General features: G+C 35.4%; 1 protein-coding gene across 1 annotated transcript; it reads right to left on the bottom strand.

Moving 5' to 3' along the window:
• Positions 1–17,047: 17,047 nt before the first annotated feature.
• On the bottom strand, positions 17,048–25,686 carry LOC126688810 (squamosa promoter-binding-like protein 1). Its single transcript, XM_050383666.1, has 10 exons — positions 24,429–25,686; positions 23,980–24,161; positions 22,019–22,671; positions 21,317–21,391; positions 21,114–21,221; positions 20,902–21,019; positions 20,073–20,214; positions 19,791–19,941; positions 18,200–18,838; positions 17,048–17,702 (listed from the first exon to the last, which is right to left on the bottom strand). Exons 1-10 carry the CDS (start codon positions 25,010–25,012, stop codon positions 17,247–17,249), a joined length of 3,108 nt encoding a protein of 1,035 aa, XP_050239623.1. The 5' UTR covers positions 25,013–25,686; the 3' UTR covers positions 17,048–17,246.
• Positions 25,687–26,117: the final 431 nt, after the last annotated feature.

Below are 26,117 nucleotides of genomic sequence, written 5' to 3'. Positions count from 1 at the left end.
CTCTCTCTCTCTCCATTATATATATATATATATAGAGAGAGAGAGAGAGAGAGAGAGAGAGAGAGAGAGAGAGAGAGAGAGAGAGAGAGAGAGAGAGGGGAAATGCTCATACACCCCCTCTCCTAAACTTTCAATTACTGGCCAAAAGACCCCCTCAACTTTTTTATTGGCCAATTTACTCCTTAAACTATTTATAACTGCCAAATCAATACTTTTGTTAGTTATACGATGAAACACTAATAGAATAAGCAAATGTCACTCACGTGACTTTCAAATACAAACATAAAATAAACCCAAATGTCCAAAACCCAACGGAAAGAGGAGAAGAGAACCAGGTCCGACAGAGAGAGAGAGAGAATCCACGCCATTCAGAGCCACTGTCGAGCTTCTCGTAGAGAGAGAGAACTTCTTTGGCCTTATCTTCAACTCTTCATGTCCAAATCTCTCTCTCTCTCTCTCTCTCTCTCTCTCTCTCTCTCTCTCCATTTTATATATATATAGGGAAAAATGCCCATACACCCCCTTAAACTTTCAACTACTAGCCAAAAAACCCTCTCAACTTTTTTATTGACCAATTTACTCCTTAAACTATTCACAACTGCCAAATCAATACTTTAGTTAGTCACACAATGAAACACTAACGGAATAAACAGATGTCACTCACGTGACTTTCAAATACAAACATAAAAAAAAAAACTCAAACGTCCAAAACCCAACAGAAAGAGGAGAAGAGAACCAGGTCCGGCTGAGAGAGAGAAAATCCATGCCATTCAGAGCCACTGCCAAGCTTCTCTCTGTCGTCTACTTGGTGGTTCCGCCGCACTGTTCAATCTAGAAACCACCGCATAACCGCAACACCATCACTATGACCAAAACCCATCAAGAACCAGTGAAGAAGAACAAAAAAAAAAAAAAAAAATGTGCAGAAAAACCAGAAAAAAATGAGCAGAAATATGAGCAAAACCCAGATCAGAAAAACCAGAAAAAAAAGAGTAGAAATATGAGCAACTCAAATCGAAACCAATAGATTGAGAACTACTAGCAAAAACCCAACCCGAAACGCAGAGAGAGGCTGAAACCCATGCCCGAAATGCAAACAAAGCCCGAAACCCAGCCTAAAATCCATGCCAAAACACAAACACAAACGCCAAACCCCATATTGAAACACAAACACAGCCCGAAATCCACTCTGAAACACAAACATAAATGTTGAAACCCATACCGAAATAGAAACACAAACGCCAAAATGGGTCAGCGATGGAGGCTTGGGGCTTGGGTCGGCGACAAATTGAGGAAGAAAGATGGTTGGAGCTTGGCATGGGAGAGACATACCCAGATTGAACAATGCGGCGGAACCACCAAGGCGCCGTTGGGATAAGGGCGGCAAGACAGCAGAGAGAAGCTCGGCAGTGGCTTTATACGACATGGATTCTCTCTCTCTCTCCCAGACCTGGTTCTCTTACCCAGATTGAACAATGCGGCGAAACCACTAAGACGTCGTCGGGATAAGGGCGGCGAGACGGCGAAGAGAAGCTCGACAGTGGCTCTGAACGACATGGATTCTCTCTTTCTCTGCCGAACCTGGTTCTCTTCTCCTCTTACCGTTGGGTTTTGGACGTTTGGGTTTTTTTTTTATGTTTGTATTTGAAAGTCACGTGAGTGACATGTGCTTATTCCGTTAGTGTTTTAACGTGTGACTAACTAAAGTATTGATTTGGCAGTTGTGAATAGTTTAAGGAGTAAATAGGCCAATAAAAAAGTTGAGGGGGTCTTTTGGCCAGTAGTTGAAAGTTTAGGAGGTGTATGGGCATTTTTCCCATATATATATATATACACACACGCACACTTACTAACAAAAAAAAAAAAAACTGATTTTTTTATTGATTTTTCAATTTTTTATAAAAAATTTTCTAAAAATTAATGATTAATAGATGCTCTAAAAGGACTCGTTAACTATATATATATACCTCAAATCAAATATGAGAGATTAACACTTTTTCCAAAGTCCAAACTTAAATAATAATTTCTTCCTTTAAGATTTGAAGAATACATTAGTTCTTTCATAAATAATAGTAATACAATATTTCAAATTTTGAAAAAAATTCTCTTAACCAAACTCTAAGCATAGTTTTTTTTTTTTTTTTTTTTTTTGAGAAAGTACTCTAAGCATAGTTGGTGAAAGTTTTTTTCAATCAAATATTGGTACTTGTCACTAAACTTCCACACATAACAAAAAAAAAAAAAATTATCATGAAGTGAATGTCATTAATTCAAATCCTATCATACCATTATCTATATAAAAAACTAAGTTTTTTTTTTTTTTTCCCTTTTAGGGGAACGAGCCTGGAAGAGGAGAGGGAGTAGTGAAACTCATAGCACATGAAAACAAAAATAAGTGTCAATTGGGATATAAGCCTATTTGGCATTCTTTGTTTCTCTTTTTAAATGGAGATGGATAATTGTATGGTGAAATTTTTTTTTTTTTTTACATGCACTTTTAAATATGTGAAAAGTTCGATCTTTACCATAAAATATTTTATATATAAAAATTGTAGTTAAGTCTAGTAAAATGACCTTGCAAATCATAAAATGGCAAATTAATAAAAATGTTAAAGTTCAAACACGATAATGATTAAAAAAAAAAAGACTTTAGGAACGGAAATGACAGTTCTATTTTATGGGTATTGTAAGGGCTCGTTTTGATCCACAGCCCAAAAGATTTGGACAATGGCCCAATAAACCCACAACAATAGATTTGTTAGAGAGTGGGTTTGTTACTAAACGTTCAATAAGTTTAAATGTAAATCACAATAGGTTAGCTGGTGTTAGAATGACTAAGGCAAACAAATTGAAAGGAAAAACACTCCTTAGTCAAGTCCGAGGATGAAATGTTCTTTTATATAAATATAAATATATATATATATATATATATATATCTTAGACTTGTACAAATGTTCGAGTTCTAGGTCCCCCCTAGTTTTCTTCCTTACTTTTCCTTTTATATCCAGCCACAAATCATTTGAATCTTACACCATGGAGGGTTGAGATTGTACTCCTAGGACTTCTGTCCCATCTGAAACATACCAGTAAGCTTTTCCCTATAATCTTAGCTGTGCCACCACTATTCATGGTCATTTCCTCATTAATGCGGTCAGAGGAGTGGTTATCTTGTATTTAATGCGAAGGGGATGTCTTCTATACCTTTCTTTCTTCATCCTTCTCGTATTTCATGCCAAGTCTGCTTTTTTTCCTTTTTGATGTTTTAACTTTATGCGCCTCACATAACTAGTGCTCATCCCCGGGGTCCGAGGTGCATCCTTAGAAATAACCTTGATTGCTCATTGAAATTAGATTTGGGATTCTCGTCCTCACAGGTATAATTGGATTTTAGTCTAAAAATTAATTATTCACTTAAGTTAGAAAAAAAAATTAATTGTGAATTCACACAAACAATATATTAATATTCTTACTTATATTAAACCTTTTTTTTCTTTTTTTGAGGAAGTACTTATATTAAACTTAACCATTTACATTTACTCTCTTTTTAATTACATATTATAATATAATTGTAATTTCACAAGTGTGATCCCATATAATGAATATTATACATGGAACATAAAAAATACTTTTTACAAAATATTTAAAATGAACCTATAGCGTACACACATACTATGTGGAACATTAGGTAGATGCTATCAAATTGGGAGTCTTTTGGCTAAATATTGCAGAAAATAGAGTTTATTTGGGATATAGGTACTATTCAAAGTTATTTGGCATAATGACGAAAGAGAGTGAATTTTGGCAACAGTGTTGCCAAAATTCTAACAAAAAGTATGAGAGAGGAAACACAAGTGATGTGATGGGAGGATTTGAATTTTGGTAATCCCATTGCCGAAATTCTTGCTGCCCAAATTTGCTGCCTAACTACTAGGTGAAGTGCCCGCATGAGGAGTGGCTGAAAGGAAACCAATTGTGGCAACCAAGTTGCCGAAATTCTAGGGGAGTGAGGAGAGAGAAAATAAGAATTGTGACAACCAAGTTGCTGAAAATGGGAGGAAAAAAAAAAAAAAGAAACCAATTGTGGCAACCAAATTGCCGAAATTCTAGGGGAGTGCGGAGAGAGAAAATAAGAATTGTGGCAACCAAGTTGCAGAAAATGGGAAGAAAAAAAAAAGAGAAACTAATTATGGCAACCAAGTTGCCAAAATAGAAGGGGTAAGGAGTATGAGAGACCGCATCCCTGGCCCGTATTTATGATGTTGGGTCAAACCCACGTGAATGGGTAGGAGGTTCAACTAGTTATATTTTCCCCTTTTAATTAAGGGTTTTACAATGGAGTTGTCATTTATTTAATTATTGGGATAAATAAGAAAACCAAAATAGAAAAATTTCTCATTTTATTAATTTTCAATTGAATTTACATTAATCATAGGAAAATTACATGGTTTTGGTCCTAGATACAATTTAAGATAAAGTACATAACTTTGTTTCCTAATTACAATCTAAAAATTGAAAATTACAAGGATAAACATTGGTCTATCAACCATTGATCTAAGTTCGGAGGGTATGTTACAAGGTGGGAAGGTGTTAGGCACCCACCTTGCTCAGTGAAATCGGTCTTCTAGACTATGGTGGCCAACATTCATATCACATCATCTAATATGTTATCAATCAATTTGCATGTTGAATTTAATATGTGTGCATGTGATAAACTCTAATTCAATTTATTAAGCATCGCATTTGGATTGAAAAATAAATTCTAGTGAATGTGTGTGGATGATGATATCCTAGATTCAAGAATTTAAAAGAATTATTAAACAAACATATTTTTCATGTTTTTGATGTGGATTTAAGATTGAAACTAGTGTTATGCATGAACATATGATGAACAACTAAGAACATGTGAAGAACATATAAGAACAATTAAGAACATTCAAACATATTCAAAGGAATTTAAATAATTATTATCATGCTTTAATCTTAAACTCTCATCATGGCAACACAAAAAACAATTAGGGAAATGGATTATACCTTCATGCAAGATCCATATGGTGAAAAAGGAGACTCTTGAGGGAGGTCCTAAGGGTGGAGGAAAAGAAGAGTTAGGAGAGGAAGAGTAAGTCTCACTCAATACCTTGAGTCTCAACAAGACCAAGATATGACAAGACTACTCAACTTTTTAGACTCAAGAGAGGAGAAAAGATGGGGTTATTTGTGTGCTTTGAAATGAAAGAGTGGAAGAGTTTATATAGTAGTGGTTGAGGAAATATGAATGGAATGTCATTTAATGAGGGTTGACAAAGAATCATGAACCTAGACCTCATTTTAGCCTTGGGGAAAATCTGGTGCATTAAAGGGAGAGATTGGTGGGAGTGAGGAGCAAATCAAAATTCGGTTTTCCCGTAGCTGCTGTAACAGCTTGTAGAGCTAACTTCAAAAAGTCATATCTAACTCAATTCTAATCGGAATTGTCTCATTCTTATACTCAAATTGAAGCCCTGGATGTCTAGTTTCTGAGAAAATTAACTTCATTCACAGATTCAAAATATTCTGATAGATATCAATGAAATGGTGAGCAGATGTCATTTGTTAGAAAATGGTTTTAGCACAATTAACATTAATAGGTCCCAAATTAGCTCCCAAATAACATTAAATAGCTCCAATAGCTCCAATAACTCCTATTTCAGACTTAATTGGTTCCAAATTTACTCTAATTAAAAGATAATTGCAAAAATTACTCATTGAATAATTAATGTTTAACTATCTAGTTAATTAGGTGTGTGCAACCCTACCATAAAATGTAGTCCTAACTAATCAAATTTTGACACATCATCGATCTCAAATTGATTATACTTATAACCAATTTAAATCAATTGTTCAAAATCACATATAGTCGAACTCAATTTGTGATGGTGTATCTCAGCCATTAAAACTTGATTTGATGATAACTTTCAATCCGGTGGTTCGATTAGGACTTATGACCAGTCGATTTGATTGTAACAACATCACGATCATTTTGGTGAAATAAGATTAAGGGTCTAATGGCCAGAATCAAGATGCATATTTTCAATGCAAAATTACATTTTTACCCTCCAGGTGAGGTTAAATGCAGGTTGCAAAATGAGATGTCAACAAAAAGAGAGAAAATAAGAATTATGGCAACCAAGTTGCAGAAAATGGGAGGGGAAAAAAAAAAGAATTGTGGCAAAAATTTAATAGTAATTTAGGCAATGAAGTTGCCGAAAATTGAAGAAAAAAATTGTAGCAATTGATTTGTGGCAATGGTGTTGCCGAAATGGAAGGAAAAAAAATTGTTCCAATTGATTTGTGGGGGAAAAAATATTATGGCAATGGAGTTGCCGAAAATTGGAGGAGAGAGAGAGAGAAGTTTCCAAATTAAAAAAAAAAAAAGAGTCAACCACCTCACCTTTTACTCCTGATTCTATTCTCCATGTACTTTGGAATATATTCTTTGATCATTTCCAATAAACTCTATAGAACCTACTCTACTAATATGAATCTATGTGATGGATTCTTTTTTGTCTTTTCATTCCTCTCCTCGCTACAAAAAGGCAGGCACCATCACTAAAACATTGTATCTCCTACATTTTTCATATTGCTTCACTTCCCTCCGATTGTTCAGTGCTATATTACTCTTCTGCTTTGCTTCAATGTGCACAATTAAGGACTGTAGGTTTTGGGTTAATATGAGTTTACTTATTAACTTACCACTCTAGAAATTAATAGATTTATTATTGTATAAATATATGCTTTGTAAATATTAGAAGCTAATACATTGTAAAATATTATGATTATGATTATGATTGTAAGGACCCTGTTGTAGCCCAAGCCCAAGGTATATGTGACCTTGGCCCAATGAGCCCAGTACAATAAATTTATAAAAAGTTGATCGAAAAACTAGGTCCTAATGAATTTGACAACGGCTAGTATGGATTTGGAAGGAGATCAAGAAAGAACAAAGAAAACAAAACAGAACCATTTCACTGTCCGATGAGGTCACACTTATGTAAATTGATCACAATTGAATACAAGAACAATTTAGATTGCTACAGTGTTTTCTTTCTACTTTTCTGATCCCTTTGGCATGAAGGATCTTTCGCATTATATAGCTCCCTTAAAATCATCTTGATCCTACACTTGTTAATCTTCTGAGTCCTTACTTGAGTAACTATCCCATCAGACACCTTCTTTGGCCTTATATGAGTTGTGATAGCCAAGGCAACACTGTTCAGAAGTCTTTTCCACATAAATGCGGCCAGAAAAGTAGCTGCAGTACATTTAATGCGATGGTAGCAGCTTTTCCTTAGATATTTTTAGGTTTCCTTCCTTCTCGTATGTTCATGAGACATATCCCTATCATTGGAGCTTTTTGGAATGTCATTTTGATCACTGGAATAGATACTTAAGCTACATTCATTATATCCGATGAGGAGTTCCTCCTCGAATCACCCTCCATTCGTTCCCTACTTATGAGACTTTAAATGGGAACCCCTAATAACTATTTGTTCCTCCTCGGACCTATCAATGACCTAGGACAAAACCCAAGGCCCAATATATGATTTTGGGCCCTTATCCCTACAATGATTATTATTGTTGTTGTTATTCAAATTTTAGATTAATGAATTTTTTATGGTTAGGACTACAAGCATTTTTAGTTATATTTGAAATTTACCATAATAAATTGTAATAGTCACCATACATGAATTTGATTATTTTGTAGTTGATAACTTATAATCAGCCTATGACTTAAGTGCTTCTCCAAAAAAAAAAAAAAAAAAAAGATTATGCTTTTATGCTAGGAATACTTTATTTTCACTCATTGTAGAATATTGCCTTGTATAGCAAATCTCAAGTGTCTTGTTGATATCATTATAAATACCATATCTTGAACTCTTTTAAGGGCCAAACTGATTCACATAAACTTTTCAATTTTGTTGTTATTTTTGTGTTTATTTATTATTATGTTATTGTGTTTTTTTTTTTTTTTTGCAAGTATCACTCTATAATTCTCACTTTTTTAGTTGGTATCACAATTGTGGTAAGCATCTCGACTCTCTATTTAAATTTATGTATGTGTTTTGTTAATTTTGAAATTATTTAATATTATTTATTGTTATTATTATATGAGTTTCTTTCAATTTGAGTTGCTTCATAAATCCTTTATTTGAGTTTCTTTCAATTTTATTATGAACTACAAGCATTGTAAGTTATATTTAATATTTAGCATAAAAAACTATAGTAGTCACTATATATTAATTTTATTATTTTTTATTATTGTTCTTTTGTTTTTATTTAGGATTATATTTTTTTTTAGAAGATATTCATAGAGGTTATCTCAGTCCAAAAAAAAAAAGGTTAATTTAGTTTGATTTATAGACAATTTCCTACTAATATAGAGGTAATGGATATTGCATGGTTTAACTCATTGTATCATTTAATGTAGGATATATTTGAAATGGAGCTTGGGACATTCGATCCTTCTCTGCTAACCCAACAACAATATCACATCTCTAATGATGCAATGGAAGGCAATGTACATTGCGAGATCAAAATTTATTAATGTCCTAATAATATCTACAATTATTCAATTTACATGCAAATAATTTCAACATTAGCAATATAACATTGTACATTTTTAAAAAAATTTCAGGTTTCCACTTTACAGGTGCGACCCTAACCATTTGCACCCCCTCCCCCCCGAGCGCAAGTAAGCGAGCGTATCACCCTATTTTTGCATCAATGTAGACTATACCATGTTACCTGCCTACCACATATAGATTTTGACTAGAGTCTTATCACTTCTTTGATGGAGCAGTAGAGATCTAAAACCCATACATTTCACCTACCTACTTGTAAAATGTCGATCACTCTACAAGATATAGCAATCATTATAGGATTGCCTATTGATGGCGATGTAGTGTGCGGGCCCACTAATTTGGATTGGGGAATAGTTTGTGAGAATTTACTTGAGGTGACACCACCTGCAATAGCATTGGCATATGGTGGCCTTAAAATAACATGGGTAAGGAATACATTCTCAAACCTACCAGAGGGTGCCAATGCTATAACAACTCAACAGTATGCTAGGGCATACATGTTCTAGGTTTTGGCTTTACTATTTGGAAATAAGAGCCAAAGTAGATTGCATTGCTGCTTTCTCCAGCTATTAGCGGACTTTGGTGTAGCTGGGGAATATGGCTGAGGTAGTGCCACACTTGCTTTCCTTTATAAAGAGTTGTGTACTGCTGCTATTAAAAAAGCATGGAGGTTATAGGTCCTGTTTTCATATTACAATTATGGGCATGGGAGCATCTTCCATATCTTACCCCAATTCCAATAAATCCAACAAATTTAAATCGTGACGACCTATATGGTTGCAGGTATAATAATTACTTTCTATTTCTATACAATATTGTATACTGTAGCGTTTATCCTTGATACTTCCAAACCCTAAAATCAATGGCAATCATTAATTGTGTATAGGTGGGATACCAAGAGCATGTTTACTCACATACCAATGCATGTTCTACGTACGTACCGTTCTAATCACGACACACATAATAATGAACAGGTAATATATGTTGTCACAATGCATCAATGGTTAATTTACTACTTATATTATTGTCTTGATCGATTATAACATAGTTATTGTAATTGGAATTGGAATTGCAGGTTGTTTGGACACTATACAATAATTATTTGCATCCATGGTGTCTTGCAGAAAAACATATATAGACTACAACAGCTCCATTGCTATGCTTTTAAATTGTCAAGTATTACTATCCAGAAAAAGTCATGCGACAGTTTAGGTTGTTGCAAAGATGTCCAAAGTGACCTACTAACAATTTCGATAAATCTGTGCATTGTGTAAGGTTGACAAGAAAGTCCAATGTCAATTGGCGTAGGCAGCATGCACAATACTACCGGCTTTGGAACGCACGAGCTAAAAATGTAATTGGGGATGACAATTTCCATTTAGGTATGGACTACACAACATGGTACCATCAACATGGTCATCTATTCATAACACTAGAGGTGGCTGTCCATATGTACCAGATTATTATTTTAGCTTTTTCAATAATACTGCACTAATATTGATAACAAATTGTTTACACAAACAAAATAATGCACTAATATTGATAACAAATTATTATTTTAGCTTTTTCAATAATACTGCACTAATAAACATTTTTTTTTCTTTTTATGTGGCAGCAAACTAAGATCAATAATATGTTAAATTTAGTTGTTGCAAACCAACAGAGGAATGATCTCAATGCACAACAAGTCCTTCCAGAAGCAGTAGAGGGTCTTAGTCAAGTGAAGTTATCGATGGAAGCAAATATTTCCTCCGTCTCTACTGAGAGGGTGACAAACTTCAGGCGACAATAGAGGCACCAAGGAAGATAGCACTTGCAAACCTCTACTAAAACCCGCTCGTCCACCTCTACACAACATGGACAACGCAGAAATGATGAAGCCAAACCATCCACCTCTACACAGCACCATATGTACAGCTCTACCCAAGTTGGGCCATCAACATCTGCCTGTAATAAGTCGACCACCTTCAATGAGTATAATCCAATTAATGTCAACAAGTACTGCATGTCTTTATATCAACAGATTGGATCATCCACTTCCCTAGGACAAGGATTTGAGGGTTTGTTTAGCTATGACCATTATCCCCAACCTAGTTCAACACCTCCCTCCTATCACCCATCGCCACCTCAATCCTATTCTGGGCAATACAATTATGGCTAAGATAGCCAGTACAGCTATGAACAACATGACTCGTTCATCACACCACAACCTTCCCAACCATCCCCTCATGTTGGTGATTTCTGCATGCCACCAAATACATGGGCATGTGCTTCGAACTCTGAGGAAGAGGCCTCCGTAACAGACTCTGAGAAAGATGCCTCAAATGAGGACAATGGGGAAGATGCAGAAGATATGTAGATGCCATTAGATAATGAAAGTGACAAGGGTGGTAATTATCAAACAGATTTTGATATTAAAACGCAGCCAAGGCGTATGGGGAAAAGTCATGTGCAAGCACGAAGGTACCCTCAACGAGTAAATAGGCATTCTCCATGTTGTTGAACACAACAAAAAACTTCATATACCCCATTGTGGCAATCACTAATCAATATAAAATGATTGTTTATTAAGAATATATTAAAGTATTATCATTGTTTATGCATCATTGTAGAAAAAAATATTAAACCTAGATAGTATACATATCACATTATACTACTAACCATAAGACTTTTGCGAAAATAAGAAATGTGTACACATATTTTGGTATTTGAAATTAGTGCCCAATTAATCTAATCGTACATCTATTTAGTATAGTTGTCCAATCCTACAAATCCAACATAGAATCTATATGCGTAGCCACAACTGTAGGCGTAGAATAGGCGAAGAAGAAAAAAAAAAAAAAAAAAAAAAAGGTGTCAAACTTCTATTTTTATAGTTGATCTTTTTTCCTTTGCATGATGGCTACTGTCGTGTACATTTCTATTTTCGTTCTCCACAGCCTCTTTTCCAAACCCTCATAAAAGTGTCAAATAAAAATAAAACTTTCACCATTTAATTTTCATCCAAATTTACAACAGCAATTTGTAAGTTAATTTCGGCCTTCAAAAATTGTGAATTTCAAAAAACTCAAAACAGAAAAGTTGTAGATATTTAAGTCACGGTTCCAACCCACCTGGCCTTGAGTCGATTTGATTTTTAAGGAGAGAGATACGTCTACAATATTAATTAGTGCTCAAATCTGATTTTTCCTCTTCAGATTGTGGCCCTTTGATTTCTTTCCTTATTTGACCCAAGCACTCCATAAAAAGTATACATTGTAAGGTGTTATCGAACCCCTAAACTATAATACACAATATACACACACACACACAAAATAAATAAACGTACACCTTAATCCAACTTGCAATGATAGAAAACATCGTAGCATATGGAATTAGTACCAACTTGTCCTTCCAAATGGTAGCAGCGGTCAATATATTGCATTGTAAATATGCCTTGATATTTACACACGGCAATGATATGTGAGCACAAAATCTTATAAATCTGCCATTTTTTACAACTACAAGTGCTCTGCCTCAAATTTACCTCATGACGATGATTACCCCTATATGCAAAGTTAGGGTTTATTGGTGTTTTGACTTCAAACAGACCATCTTCATGACTGAACACAGTAACTAAATGTTTTGGTGCCTTTTTATCCCATTTATTGAATTTATTATTTGCATAGGCTATAATGAGTTCACCGGCTGTAACCTCTACACATGCCTTAGTATACCAATTAGTAAAGTAGGCTACACAATAGTAGTATGTAAGTTCAACTAACACAGCTATGGGAAGATTTCTAGCACTCTTTAGAATACTGTTGAAGCTTTCAGACAAATTTGTGGTCATTGTCCCATAACTATGTCCACCATTGTGTGCTAACGTCCACTTCTACACCGGTATGTACCTTAAATACTTATCACCATCTGCACTTAATTGGGTAATTCTATCTCTAGTTATTTGATACTTTCGCAGCTGATTCTCCATGCCTGCCCACATTACCATAGCCTTCAAGTTTTTTTTCCCAATTTGTTGATTGAAATTGCTAGCCATATGATGAAGGCAAAAACAATGATACCTATGTGTCAATTGACATATAGTCCATATCGCTGACATTATACCAGGGTGACAATCAGATATGAAACATAACCCTTCTCGATTAGTGACATTAATTTGAATACAGCGCAAAAACCAATACCAGCTATCATCAATTTCCTCTTCCACAATGGCAAAGACAAGTGGAAAAAGTCTATTGTCACCATCCCACGTTGATGCAATCAGTAACTTACCTCTGTACTTACCATATAGGAAAGTTCCATCTATACTAATCACTGGCCTACAATGTTGAAAACCTTTAATTGATGGACCAAAAGCCCAAAACACTCTCTCGAACAATACCTCCTTACAATAGTAGGTATTGTTCTCCAAATAACCCTGCTGTCCGGGTTTGAATCAGTCAAAACTTTCAACCATTTTGGCAATAATTGGTAAGATTTGTCCCAATCACCAAACACTCTACCAATTGCCTTTTCTTTCACCTCCCACACCTTAAAATAAGAAGGCCAATATTGGTACTTATTGTAAAGAGTCTGTTAAAGTGAAGAAATCTTTATGGTTGGATCATTTTTGACAACATCCTCAACTCTTTCTTAATAACATGGGTGTTTAATTGCTCGTGATCTTGTGTGAGTGTGGACTCTATACATGTGTGTGGACCATTGTATTTCCTAACCTTAAACAACCCATGTGTAGCCCAGAAGGATGCTCGAAGACGGCAAGAACAATGTTTGCACCTTACAGACCAACATGCTGGATCTGACTCTTTTACACTAAATGTTTGGTTCCTCTTGATGTGATAGTGTTTAACAGTAGCTTGTAGTTCATCCTTATTAGCAAAAAGCAAGCCCACATAAAACTCTTGGGTAGGGTCCCAAATACTCTGAGTGGGCTTTTCAAATAGTGGGGTTGGATCAATCATATTATCCCACGTGTTCTGTGAAAAGCTTAGTGATGAAGGTTGATGGAATGCCATTGCTGAACTGCTTTCATGATTAGGTTCATTGAGAGGCTCCTGTTCATCTCCAACATCATCAAGGACCTCGTCGTTATCAAGTTGATCATCACTATCCATGACCTACATCCTTTCTGATAATGTATGGACCGCATTTTTAGTAGTAGCAGCTATGCGGTGTGTATCATTGGGATCATTAGCAGCTCTCTGAGTGGCGGCTTGGTCATACTGAGCTTCAAACTCAAAACAAGTAGTCTTTTGTGCAACATGCTCAGTTGGATTATCATAGTCAGCATTATTGGTGTTCATTGTCCGATAAGGAATATGTTGGTCCTCAGTTGCAACATGGGTATATGGAGCATGATAGTCAGCACCACCAATGTTGATTGGGGAATGAGTCGCATTTTCAGAATAATAACTAGTATGAGTGGCATATGGATCATAAAAGTACACGCCATGTGAATAACTAAACGATGCACTCGGTCCTTCATTGGCATATCGAATGGGAAAAACATCTTGGTGGCTTCTTATGGGCTCTACATCCACATACAACTTTGCACCTACAAATATATATTGGCAGCCTAACATATTGAATATTGCATTGACATCATTATCATATTCTACCAAAACTTGCTGGTAAATCATAGGATGTGGATGACATTGAAAAGGAAATCTATACCAAATAGTAAGTTTTGAATCTTCTCTGTTTATATGAAGCGTGGATGCTACTCTATCACATAAATCTTCAAATGTAACACCCTGGCTTAATGGAAACATAGATGGAGGTGGCCCTTCGTAATAAATCTCATTTTCACCATGTTTAATTATTCCACCAGAATGGATGAGAAAAATGAACAACTTTTCTGTCATCTACACTAAAACATAACAATAGTATTAATATATTAACACTACACAACCATTCAAATGCAATACAAGAAGGTAATCCATTTAAAATATTCAATATTTAAATAGCTAGAGCTGAGAGAATTCTATTAAAGGGGATTGGTTCACTGATAATTTATTACTGTCCATCATAGTAGTTATAATTATTTTTTGTTTCCCTTTTCTTAAGTAACTTAGCATAACATTAACATTTAGAAGGATCTGTTATGGTTACGTTAATTATTTTATGTAGCTCTTCATTTTGTTTCTTTTAAAACAAGACAGATTATATAATGTTCTCGTGCATCCATACGATAATAGATAAATATTTCTAATATCGTACAATTTTCTTTATTATTATTATACCTAAAACTTAGATTTTAAGGTTTAAGAGCATATGCTAACCTTTTTTTTTGGGGGGGGGGGGCGGGGTTCTTATAGCATACATGTATATTATAGGCTAACAAAGTAAGTATCTTTTTAAGGAAAGTTTATATCAATTTTGAAATATATTTTTGCTATATGAAATTTTAGGCAAGAATTCATGGACAAATAATTTAAAACATATCATACAAATGAGATCATGTTACAAAATACATAATACAAAAACAAGATTTGCATGAATTGTGGGAACTTCAGTAACATTAATGCTATTTAAATAGGATGCAAGTTTCATATAAGTTAAATTCTTAGATTTTAAACTGTATAATTAGATACGCAATTGACCAAATACAACACAACATAGACCAAGATGGGACACTCTGATACAAATAAATTACTTAACTATAAACATCTATTCACTACAAAAATCTCAATTTCTTTGTTTTTTTTTTTTGTTTACAGTGTGGACATCAATCATTTTTTTCTTCCATTTCGTATTGTAAGAATCTATGTACTTTCTTTGTTTTTTTTTTTTTTTTTTTTTTTTTTTTTTTTTTTTTTTTTACAACGTACACATCAATCATTTTTTTCTTCTATAAGAATCTATGTACTTTCTTTTTTTTCTTTTTTTACAACATGCACATCAATCATTTTTTTCTTCCATTTTTTATTGTAAGAATCTATTTACTTTTTTTTTTTTTTTATAAATAAGAATCAATGTACTTTGAATCTAGATTTATTATTTGTTTCATAGGGCAAATTAAACTGCTTCGTTCAAACTACTTTTATTATTCTAAATGAAAGAATATCACATACACACAAGCCAAACTGCTTCGGTCAAACTACTTTTACTATTCAAAATGAAAGAACATCACATACACACAAACCAAACTGCTTTAGTAAAAAAAAACTACTGACAAGAATAAGAATATGGGTACTTTTTAGAATAAGAATGAGGGAATTCTTCTCTCTCCAATTTTCGGCAACTCTATTGCCACAAATCAATTGCCACTTTTTTTTCCCTTCAATTTCGACAACAACATTGCCACAAATCAATTGCTGCTATTTTTTTTTTCCTCCCATTTCGGCAATTCTATTGCCACAATTTTTTTTTCCTTCAATTTTTGGCCTAAATCGTCCTTTCCCCCCCCCCCCCTCATTTTCGACAATTTCATTGCCTAAATTATTATTAAATTTTTTCCCCCACAATTTCAGCAACTTGGTTGCCACAATTGGTTTCTCTTTTTTTTTTCCTCCCATTTTCGGCAACTTGGTTGCCACAATTGGTTTTATTTCAACCACTCTCATGCGGGCACTTCACCTGGCAGCTGGGCAGTAGATTTGGGCAACAAGAATTTCGGCAACGAGATTACCAAAATTCAAATCCTCCCATCACATCACTTGTATTTCCTCTCTCATACTTTTTGTTAGAATTTCGACAACACCGTTACCAAAATTCATTCTCTTTCCTCAATTTTCCAAATTACTTTTAATGGTACCTATATCCCAAATAAACTCCATTTTCTGCAATATTTAGCCAAAAGACTCATCAAATTGGCCTTCCCATCAAATTTTATTTACTGACAAATAAACATCTCCAAATGATGTTTTGTCTTAAAACTTTAAGGGGATAATAAACTTGAGGGATCAAAATGACAACAATTCAAAGTTCGAGCGTTAATTGCAAATTTTTAAAACTTCAAAAACCAAAATGAGAGCAGCATTGCAGCACCAACATTAGAACTAGAAGGACTACGATAATGAATTTTAGCCTAAATTACTATTTGTAAGTATAACATGTTACATGAGAGTGGCAATTTTTGTTGCAACTAGCCAGAATCTTAGTAAATTGAAGTTTGGCCAGTCATTTGATCACATCTGTGGATTAGAAAAGCTCAAGCTGCTGCAAAATTGAAACTAGTGAAGAATCATCATAACTCTGTACAAAACTTCACAATGACTTCCACTTCCATTTCAACCTGCCAACCAAGGCCTCAAATATCCATTAAGTGCCATAGGACCTTGGGATTATTATGTCTTTCAACGTATTCATGATGTAAAGAAAAAGGGAGCATACTCATGATACTCTACAGAATCCCTCAGAGAGCTTTGAGGGTATTCAATCTCCATCCTGAAAGGGGTGTTCAATTCTGGATAATGGATTAATGGTCCTTTCTAATTGAAAATTTTTCCCTATATATATTTGAAATGAACTCAGTAATACATATACAGTATTTTTCACTGATATCTAAACCCACAAATATCATTAGGGATTTTACATTGCTCTTTTGAAATTAGGATGGAAAAGAGGGGGGAGAGAAAGAAAAAAGAAATTTAGCCTACAATCTATAAAAGATACAGATTAACCACCTTAGCTTGACCCGTACTTCAACAATTCCCACCTAAAGGGCTGGAACACGTAAAGAACTTGAGGTGAGCTTTTGAAGAGTAAAGCCACACAAACACAAACAGCCGCAATAGTGACCATTGAGAGCATTGCCGGCTTGTATACTAGTGATCTTCTCATATTGCCATAAGCCGGCTTCTGCTCACATACCTTGCAATGTCGACAACTTACTCCCATTTCAACCTTCTCAGTTTGCAAGCTGGCAACTTTCGACAACTTATGCCTATCTGATTGCTTCCGTTTGGTGTTACAATCCAGGAGAGCACCAGGGATATCAAGCACCACATGACTGTTTTCTGATTTGTTGCTGATTTTCTTCTGCACAAGATGGATATAGGAGTAGTAGCCTCTCAGGCATGCATAATCATTGGGTGTCAAACCCGTACTATCACGAGCACTCTTCCATGCTTTAATTCCAACCTGAACAACGCAGACCAATATCAGCACCATGAAAATGTAATAACATAGTAATAATACATCATAAGATGACCAGCAAAACAAGAGAAAAGGTTCTCAACAAGCGTCTTAACCTGCTTAATAAAACAGTAACTCAAATTTTTGAATTTCATTTTCTATCAGAAGATCATCCTTGTATTAGAAGTAAATTTTTTAATGATGATATACTAGAAATTGCTAGATGATTTAGGAAATCCCTCAGTAAGCTCACCTGTGTGGAAGCAGAACATCAAAAGGGGAGAGAGAGAGAGAGATTTTTAAAACATTTAGAATAATAAGAGCAGTTTTAGCTCATAGCCCATCCACAAAACTGAGGATATCCTAGCACAAAGATACAGTTTAATTATGCGAGTGATCGGGAAAATGTGTGCTAGGGATGGATATATGAACCAATTTAGTGTCTTCTCTCTATATGGACTAAGAACCATAATACTGATGAATACTAATAGATAAGGACTTACCAATCCAGGATCATCAGTTAAGGCATCCAACACATTCTCAGAGCCCTCCTTGCTAGCTGCAATGTGAAGTGGAGTAAGCCCTGCAGGCCCTAAAATATCAGGTTTAAATAAGAAGCCATTGATGCCCTTATCAACCTGTTGCTTCCCCTGAGATCCTGCTTTATCCAAAACTTTATCTGGAACAAATCTTAACAGGAGTTCCACAATAGGCCTGCAGTTTCGCCAGACAGCTGTGTGGAGGAGACCCAAATCCAACAAAGCAAGCTCAACAGAAGGATGCTCTCCTGTACCAACTGCACCCTCAAACAGAATTCCCAAGAGTTTCTTCACTACAGCACACCAGTCATGGTCCATGGAGAATTCCATGAGCCACTTGAACCGCTTGAAGGGGAAGAGATCCTGGTTTGGATCCATGTGACCTAGCCTGAATTTCACATGACTTCTATGAAGCAGCCAACCCATTTCATGTATAAAGTCCAGGGCTTGAGTCTTTGCTTCCAGCAGTGCAGGTACTCTCTGAATGTCATCAGCAGTTTCAACCACCTCAATTGCGCCCTCCAGCATACAGATCTCAGAACACACTTCTTGCTCAGCAACTATAAATGGAAAGAAGCTGCTGCTGAGACCATGATCTTCAACCTGATAAGATCAAAATATGTATGTTCTAAAATCAGAAATGGAAATATTCTTATGCAGAATATTTATGCAGAATTTTCTCCTCCTGTTAATGCACCTGACCATCTCTTGTCTCTTCTTATAAGCATTTCACACTGTTTTCCCTAATAGCCCTCTCAGAATTTGCTTCTGAAAGTTCTTATGCATGCTATAAAGATAGAACATCATTTATGCAGAGTTTTCTCCTCCAGTTAACCACCCCCACAAGTCATTCTGCCTTCAAGTGAACTTATACTTCAATGTGTTTTTTTTTTTTTTTTTTGTTTTTATTTTATTTTATTTTAAAGGCTAAATGCTTTGATTTTTTATGATGGAAAGGCATCTGTATTTCATCCATCCTAGTTCATGCAAGACTGCTTGCTCAAACTACATAAAATTTTAATAAGAAAGCCAATAACTTTCACAGTTTGGATCAAAGGAAAAAGGAAGGGGAGGGAGAGGTATTGGATTCTTGACATATTTTGATTTAATTCCCTTGGTCTATAACAGCCAGTAAAAGAGGGCAGTCCAGAGAAACCAAGCTTTACTGCTCTGGACTTTCAAGTAACTTTTAACAGATAGAGACTGCCACAAAATTCAATGGACTACAACAAACCTGAAGCACATGTCATGAGAGTTTTTAACACAATGAACTTTTAAAAATTGAAACTACTTCAGTGGGAATGAAGATCAAATAAAATTTTTCTAAGACATTGGAAGTGATTGAATGCATAGTAGCACTAACCATGTCAAATCAAAGAAAAAGTGTTTATAAAATGGACATCCCATGGGTAGGATCCAACTTTTGTGAGCTTTGCAAGCTTCACGCATTTTTAAATAATTTACCATATATAAACCAGAATTTATGCCACATACACCCATAGTTGAGCTCACTTGATTGCAACAAAATAAATTCTTAAATTCAGGATAACCCTACCTCAATGAATCCTCTCCCAGTAACATTTGGTATAGAACAGGGGAAGCTGAGGCACTGGAGTTCATTGTGCTCAATGGCTGTATCAGCACTGTCCATCAACTCATTACAAGTTTCCTGGATCAGATACTTGCCTTCTAGAGCACAATGTAACCTGAAACCAAATGCGTGACTTAATATCTATGCAGTAATCGTGATGTGTTGATCAAGTCTGAAACAAAATTTGAAAAATGAGAGGGAGATGAACATATGTATTCCAGCATACATAGAAAATCTAAAGAATACCTAGCACTGGACCGGAATAGGTTACAGCCTTTTACGACAAACTGAACTCTCTCAGATTCAGAAACAGCAATAGGCTTGATGCTTGAAATTCTGCAACTTTTCTGGTTTTTAAGAGGTAAGGGTGTGTCTAAGACAACCTGACCTGCAGGGCAGATATAGCAAATAAAATTACCCCTCAAAGAAATGTTGTTTAACCTATACATTTATTGGTGAATGATAAAGCATGAACAGAAACTGTAAAATACTTTGGCCCAGAAACATAGATAAGCAGACAGCAAATGAATGCACTTACATATTATGCCTGGTGTTATTCTTTTACAATGTTAGACCACAATCACCATAATTTCTCATAGGATCAATATTTTGCCAAATATCCGTTAAATTAAATGACCTTCACACACTCACCATGGATATCAAACATCAAGAGAATCAGAAATTAAGAATTGCCTCATCTAAAAATATGTTCAAACTTATTCCTATGTTTGAATGGGGGGGATATGTACAAAGAGGAAAGAGCAAGGATGGCTGGAATATACTAATATTAGTAGATACCAGCCACCCTTCACCTCTCTTTTCTTCCCCTCTCCCTCCATTCTGGATATACCCTATGATTTAATATATTCTAAAAATCTACTAGATAAATAAGTTTTGGATTTGAAGATAAATGAGTTTTGCATGCATGAAAAGCAAATGAAGGAAAAGAAATCTAACTGTAGACTTGATATTAATTTACTTTAAGTTATTAAGTGGTATATTATCGCAAAGAATTACACCAAGCATAACTATATATATATATATATATATATAGAGAGAGAGAGAGAGAGCAAACCATTATACATAAATGCTACAGAATGTCGCACCCTAGTATACACCCATCCTGTTCTCCAGAAAGAGTCGTTGGATGCATCAAGTAGCTCTCTTAGATAGGATCCCAGATCACAGCAGAGCTGTATATAGAAAATGTAATTAAGAATTTAAAAATTCTGTTCCTGATACTAGGTTTAGCAATTCAACATTTCTTGGATCAGTACGGAAGCATACCTCCTCCCATGTGGATTTTTCTAGACGGAGGTACATTGTTAATATGATACAGCCTGGCCTTATATAGCTCTCAATGTCAGTAGGACTGTGGGATAACCAGTCGAGAATCTGGAGATGTAAAATATATAACAAAAAATCAAATATATATGGAACAAAACGCCAAGAAAGGTTGCAAAGAAGCAATTTCATGTCTTAGTACATACCTGGGTTCGGAGAGCAAGAGGAAAATCATTCGGGTCTTTCCCAAAGAGTTTGAAAACTATTCGATCCGTGCGAACCTGAAGATTTGTAATAAAAGAGTTGTTTAGAGAAATATCCACTAAGGCCACAAAAAAGTACATATTTATATATTTACTCATAAAAAGCATGCACCGTTCTCTAACAGCCCTACTTGAACCATATACATTGAACAGACAGCCACAATGTCTCACTGCTAAACCCCCAGTTAAAGATAGATTATGATTCGTCTTAATTTTAACATCATTGAAGGTAATACTTCAGCTCCCGAAGCCGCAGCGGATAACCAGTTTTTCCAATTTGCAATCAATAAGTCAATCAATTAACAAAGACTAATGAACCACAGGACCCAAACACCAAAAGAAACAATATACTATGTAAGTACGTAACCACAATTGTCAATTTATTGGGCTAATGAGGACTTTGATCAGAAGAACTAACAACTATGACAAACAAAAGACATTTTCAACTCAGCTTAACTAAACCTCAACCCAAACTACAGGCATTGACCCAAAAGTCTAAAATGATCAATAGAAAGTTAAAGTCACTCAATAAATCTGTCGACCACCGAAAAGGAGAACCAGATTAATTTTAGTAGACTCGACCAGTTATAATAGTCTTACCAGCAGTTATAAAGGGAACAAGATTCCATCACAACAAGATTATACCTGAGCCTCTCCACTGGAACTAGATGGTGACTGTGAAGAAGTTGAATCTGAGTTGCCACTAGTCTGAGGTGGGCTAGACTTGAGAGAGTCATGCTGTACCCATAACGGATGGCCAAGAAGCCCAGTCCCAGAATTTACAAGGGCGTGAGACTTCCCTATATTCTCCACATGGCCCTCTGAATCATCACATAGATTATTCAAATCAATGTTATTAAATTTGATCCTCCCATTTGTAGTCTCTGATATTGATTTGGATGGAAGGCCATCCTTTGAAGGAGGCGGATTCATGTGCTGTAGACCCGATAGAGCTTGTACATGTCTACCCCCAGCATCATCTGAAGATATTCTTTTCTGAGCTACATCAGATGCAGATACTGTCACACATTTTCCCATAGGCCGAGAATGGTCATGAAGGTTGATGCAATCATCCATCTTTAAGGCTGAACTAAAAGGCCTAGAGGGTTCTGAACCATTTGGAGTAACATCTGTCACCTTTTGTGGAGCCCCATTAGATGTCCCAGCATTAAGCAAACCTTGAGATCCCTCCAATAATGCAGATATGTTCCTTCCATCAACCGTACCAGCTAGACTGGCCAGGTTCTTCAACAGATGAGATAACAGATCCTGGTCCTTGTTTTGATCTGAGCCATTTGCTGCAATTTATAGAAGGCATAATCTGTGGAGTCAATAAGTATGCCAATCATGACACCCAAGGAAAGGAGAAAAACAGATACAAAAAAGAAAATGTCAATGATCAGATCAATGATATGTAATTCTTTTAGAACAGCATTCTCTTGGACAGTTTGCCCTTTCAAGCATTGTAAATATCTAAATGAATGGGCCCAAAAAGTTAAAGCAGCACAATGAAAACAAAAACATAGCAGCTGCAACTACAGATAGATGTAATCAGTGATGGTCTTAACAAATTGACCAAATAGTTCAGGCAATAACAGAAAATTGGCCAGAAAAGCTGCTAGCTTCTATGAATTTATGTACATTGCATTTTAAACAATCTTAGCACCACAGTAGCAGTCAGCAACAAAAGCCAAGAAGAATTTGCACATTAAAAAAACAAAACCACACAAGAATTGTCATATAAATGACCAGCGAAAGCAACCAGAAAACTGCCATGCAACCAAGACTCCCAGATTCTAAATATGCATTATGCCTCTAAGCATTGACTTTTACTTCACCCAGCTTTTAAGATTTCACTTTCACAGTATAGAATTATTTTCACAAAATAATAGGCTAGTGTTTTCAGTGCCAAATTAAGGACCTTGCTTTGCTACAGTAATTGACTATCCATTCAACTGAGAGACAGTTGGATATTGGCATAAATATGTCAAGACATAGAAATTAAGAAATTTAGCATTATTGCCTTCAAATATTCAATGCCTTAAACGCACAGATCATAGAATCTGAAGTGAGCACCATGAACCTTTTTTCTGCAGATGATTTTCCATCCATCCCTATAAATAATTGCGAACTCTTCTCATGCCCAAAACAAAATTCCAGATCTTTATCAATTCAATGATAAATTTTAACATGTTTTCATTTGCACAGGAAGATTAGCATGGTAAAAGGTTATGCCCTATCAACTCATCTACCACGGCATCACAGATAACAAGTTATCAACTTTATATTGTAACAATTTCTTGCATTGATAAAACAATTTTGGTTTACCCATACTAGTTTAGCCAACACTCACTACATAAATTAAATTTATTGTTCCTTGGCAAGATGATTTAGAAGTCATTTCTTAACCACCTTCAATAAAGTTATAAGTTGTAATTAGAGCATAAATCACAACAATTTTTTTAAGCATAAAATCACAACAAAACTGAATTCTGCCAATAGCTTTCTGCCCAGTATCAAACATGCAACAAACTGCTGCATAGCAGTGCCTTTTTAAAGCAGCCAAGTAAATAAATTTGCGGTAAATACTAAATAAAAGGACCTACAGTGCAAATTAGAGAGAATCCTCAGCAAACTTATCAATAGATAACTGCTACCCCTTTCAGCATTCAGAGAGCCTCCATTAACTACAGTGTCAGGATGTGTTTTCCTCCTCCTCCTATTATGACCAGCCAACCGTCTACGACAACTTCTCTTTCCCTCATCAAACTCTTGAAGAGCATGAAACCTGCGAAAAAGTATAAAACCAAGTTGCATCTGATTGGAAAACCAAATTGTTTTGCAAAATGCCTTATACCAAACATAGACATATGACAACATTGGATGCATATTGAAAGAATATAAGAGCAAAACTAAAAGCTCCACACAACCACACTCTGTGATATTCCATCATTTTTTTTTTTATAAAAAAAATGCCCCAGCAACTATTCTAGACATGACCAAAAGTAATGAAAATGTTTCCTCAAAATAAGAATAATAATATAACCAAACTAACCTGCTACACTGCTGACAGAACCGCTGCATAATGTTTCCCACCAGTGCTTTGCTGGCCTTGGAATGCACATCACAAACCTTATGTCGGCGGTGGTAATCCTTGGCATTGCTGAGATCAGCCCTACAATCCTGCACCTGACAAACCGCACGGTTTGAAGAATTCCCAACTATCTTTGTCTTCTTCCCACTCTTTAACTCCCCTTCCATGATAGGGTAAACTTGCCCACCAAGCTTTAAGTTAAGGGACCCATCTTCATCATTTAACTCTTCATCTTCAACAGCCACAGCCCTCCTCCTCTTCTCCAATTCCCTCCTTCCCACACCATTCGCCGGATTAACATCATCCGAACCAGACGACAAACTGTTCGACAAAACAATATTTTCTGGAATTTCTGTCCCAACTGGAAATAACTGCCTACTCCTACAATCAGATGGTGCAGAATTTAATGGACTAGCTCTAAAAAGGTCGCCATCCCATTTCCAGTCATTCAAATCCCATTCCAAACTCTTTTTCCCAACCGCCTTCAAATCCGGCACCACAGGACCAAAGAATTGATTAGCCTTACCTCCAAATTGAGCCTCCATTTATCAAAATTTCCAAAAACACAGAAAAAGTCAAAACACCCAGATTCCAATTCTAGCAAAATTAGCTACCCAATTGAACAAAAACCCAATTAAACTTAAAAAGGTCAACGTTCAATTCCAGCTAGAAATTACTAACATAAAAACCCCACAAAAATTAAACTCAAGCCCCCCAAAAAAAAGTCTTTGTCTTTATCCTCTCTATGCCCCCAGAACTCCATATATAGTACACCAACACATTCATGGATAAAAAACAATAGCTACCCACATGCTCAAAACCCTTCAATCACCCACTTATTCCCTCAAAATCATCAACAAAAACACCACCGTACTCACAATCACAACAATCCCACAATTCCATCAAACTAATAAAGTTCTCAAATTTTACATCATTAACAAAACTCAATCATAACAACTATAACTCAAAACAAGTTTAACGGTACAAACCCATGATTAAAATAAGAGAAACTTTGCCGATAGATATCAAGCTGGTCTTGTTGGAGCCCTCAAGCTTGTACCACCTTGGAGATCAACAGAGAGAGACAGAGAATATATAGCAAAGGAAAATTAGGAGCAGGTTAGGAAAGTGTGTGAAATAAATGCCATTTCAGTGGGGAGAGAGAGAGAGAGTCAGTACACTTTTATGTTTAGGAATCTAAGCCCACACCGTGTCCTTCGCTCTCTCTCTCTCTCTCTCTCTCACTGTAAAGAAAAGTACTAGATTGGTAATGTGTTCATTAACCAATCAGAAAAGATCAATCTCATGAAAGATCTGTTACGTGTCGTTCGTTCATTGGCTAACATCATCAATACTCGGTTCGTTTTGACTTACAATGATTTTGACATGACACTTTTTCGACACGTGTTATAAGCTCATGCGCAAGCTTATTAGACAAGAATCTCAGTATATATATGTGTGTATCATTTTATTGTTTTTGCTTTTTGCTAAAATTACCCACTGTAATTAAATTGTGAAAGAAAATAATGATACTTTAAAAGGACTTTTATTTTTTTGTAAAAAAACAAATTTCTTTTTTAAATTTGGCTTCGTACAAGCACAACTCATCTGAAGGTGATGGCTTTGTTTTTACTTGTTGGGGTAAAATTA

This window comes from Quercus robur, chromosome 6, assembly GCF_932294415.1.
Source record: "Quercus robur chromosome 6, dhQueRobu3.1, whole genome shotgun sequence".
NCBI classification, from domain to species: domain Eukaryota; kingdom Viridiplantae; phylum Streptophyta; class Magnoliopsida; order Fagales; family Fagaceae; genus Quercus; species Quercus robur.
This window is presented reverse-complemented; position numbering and strand designations above follow the sequence as displayed.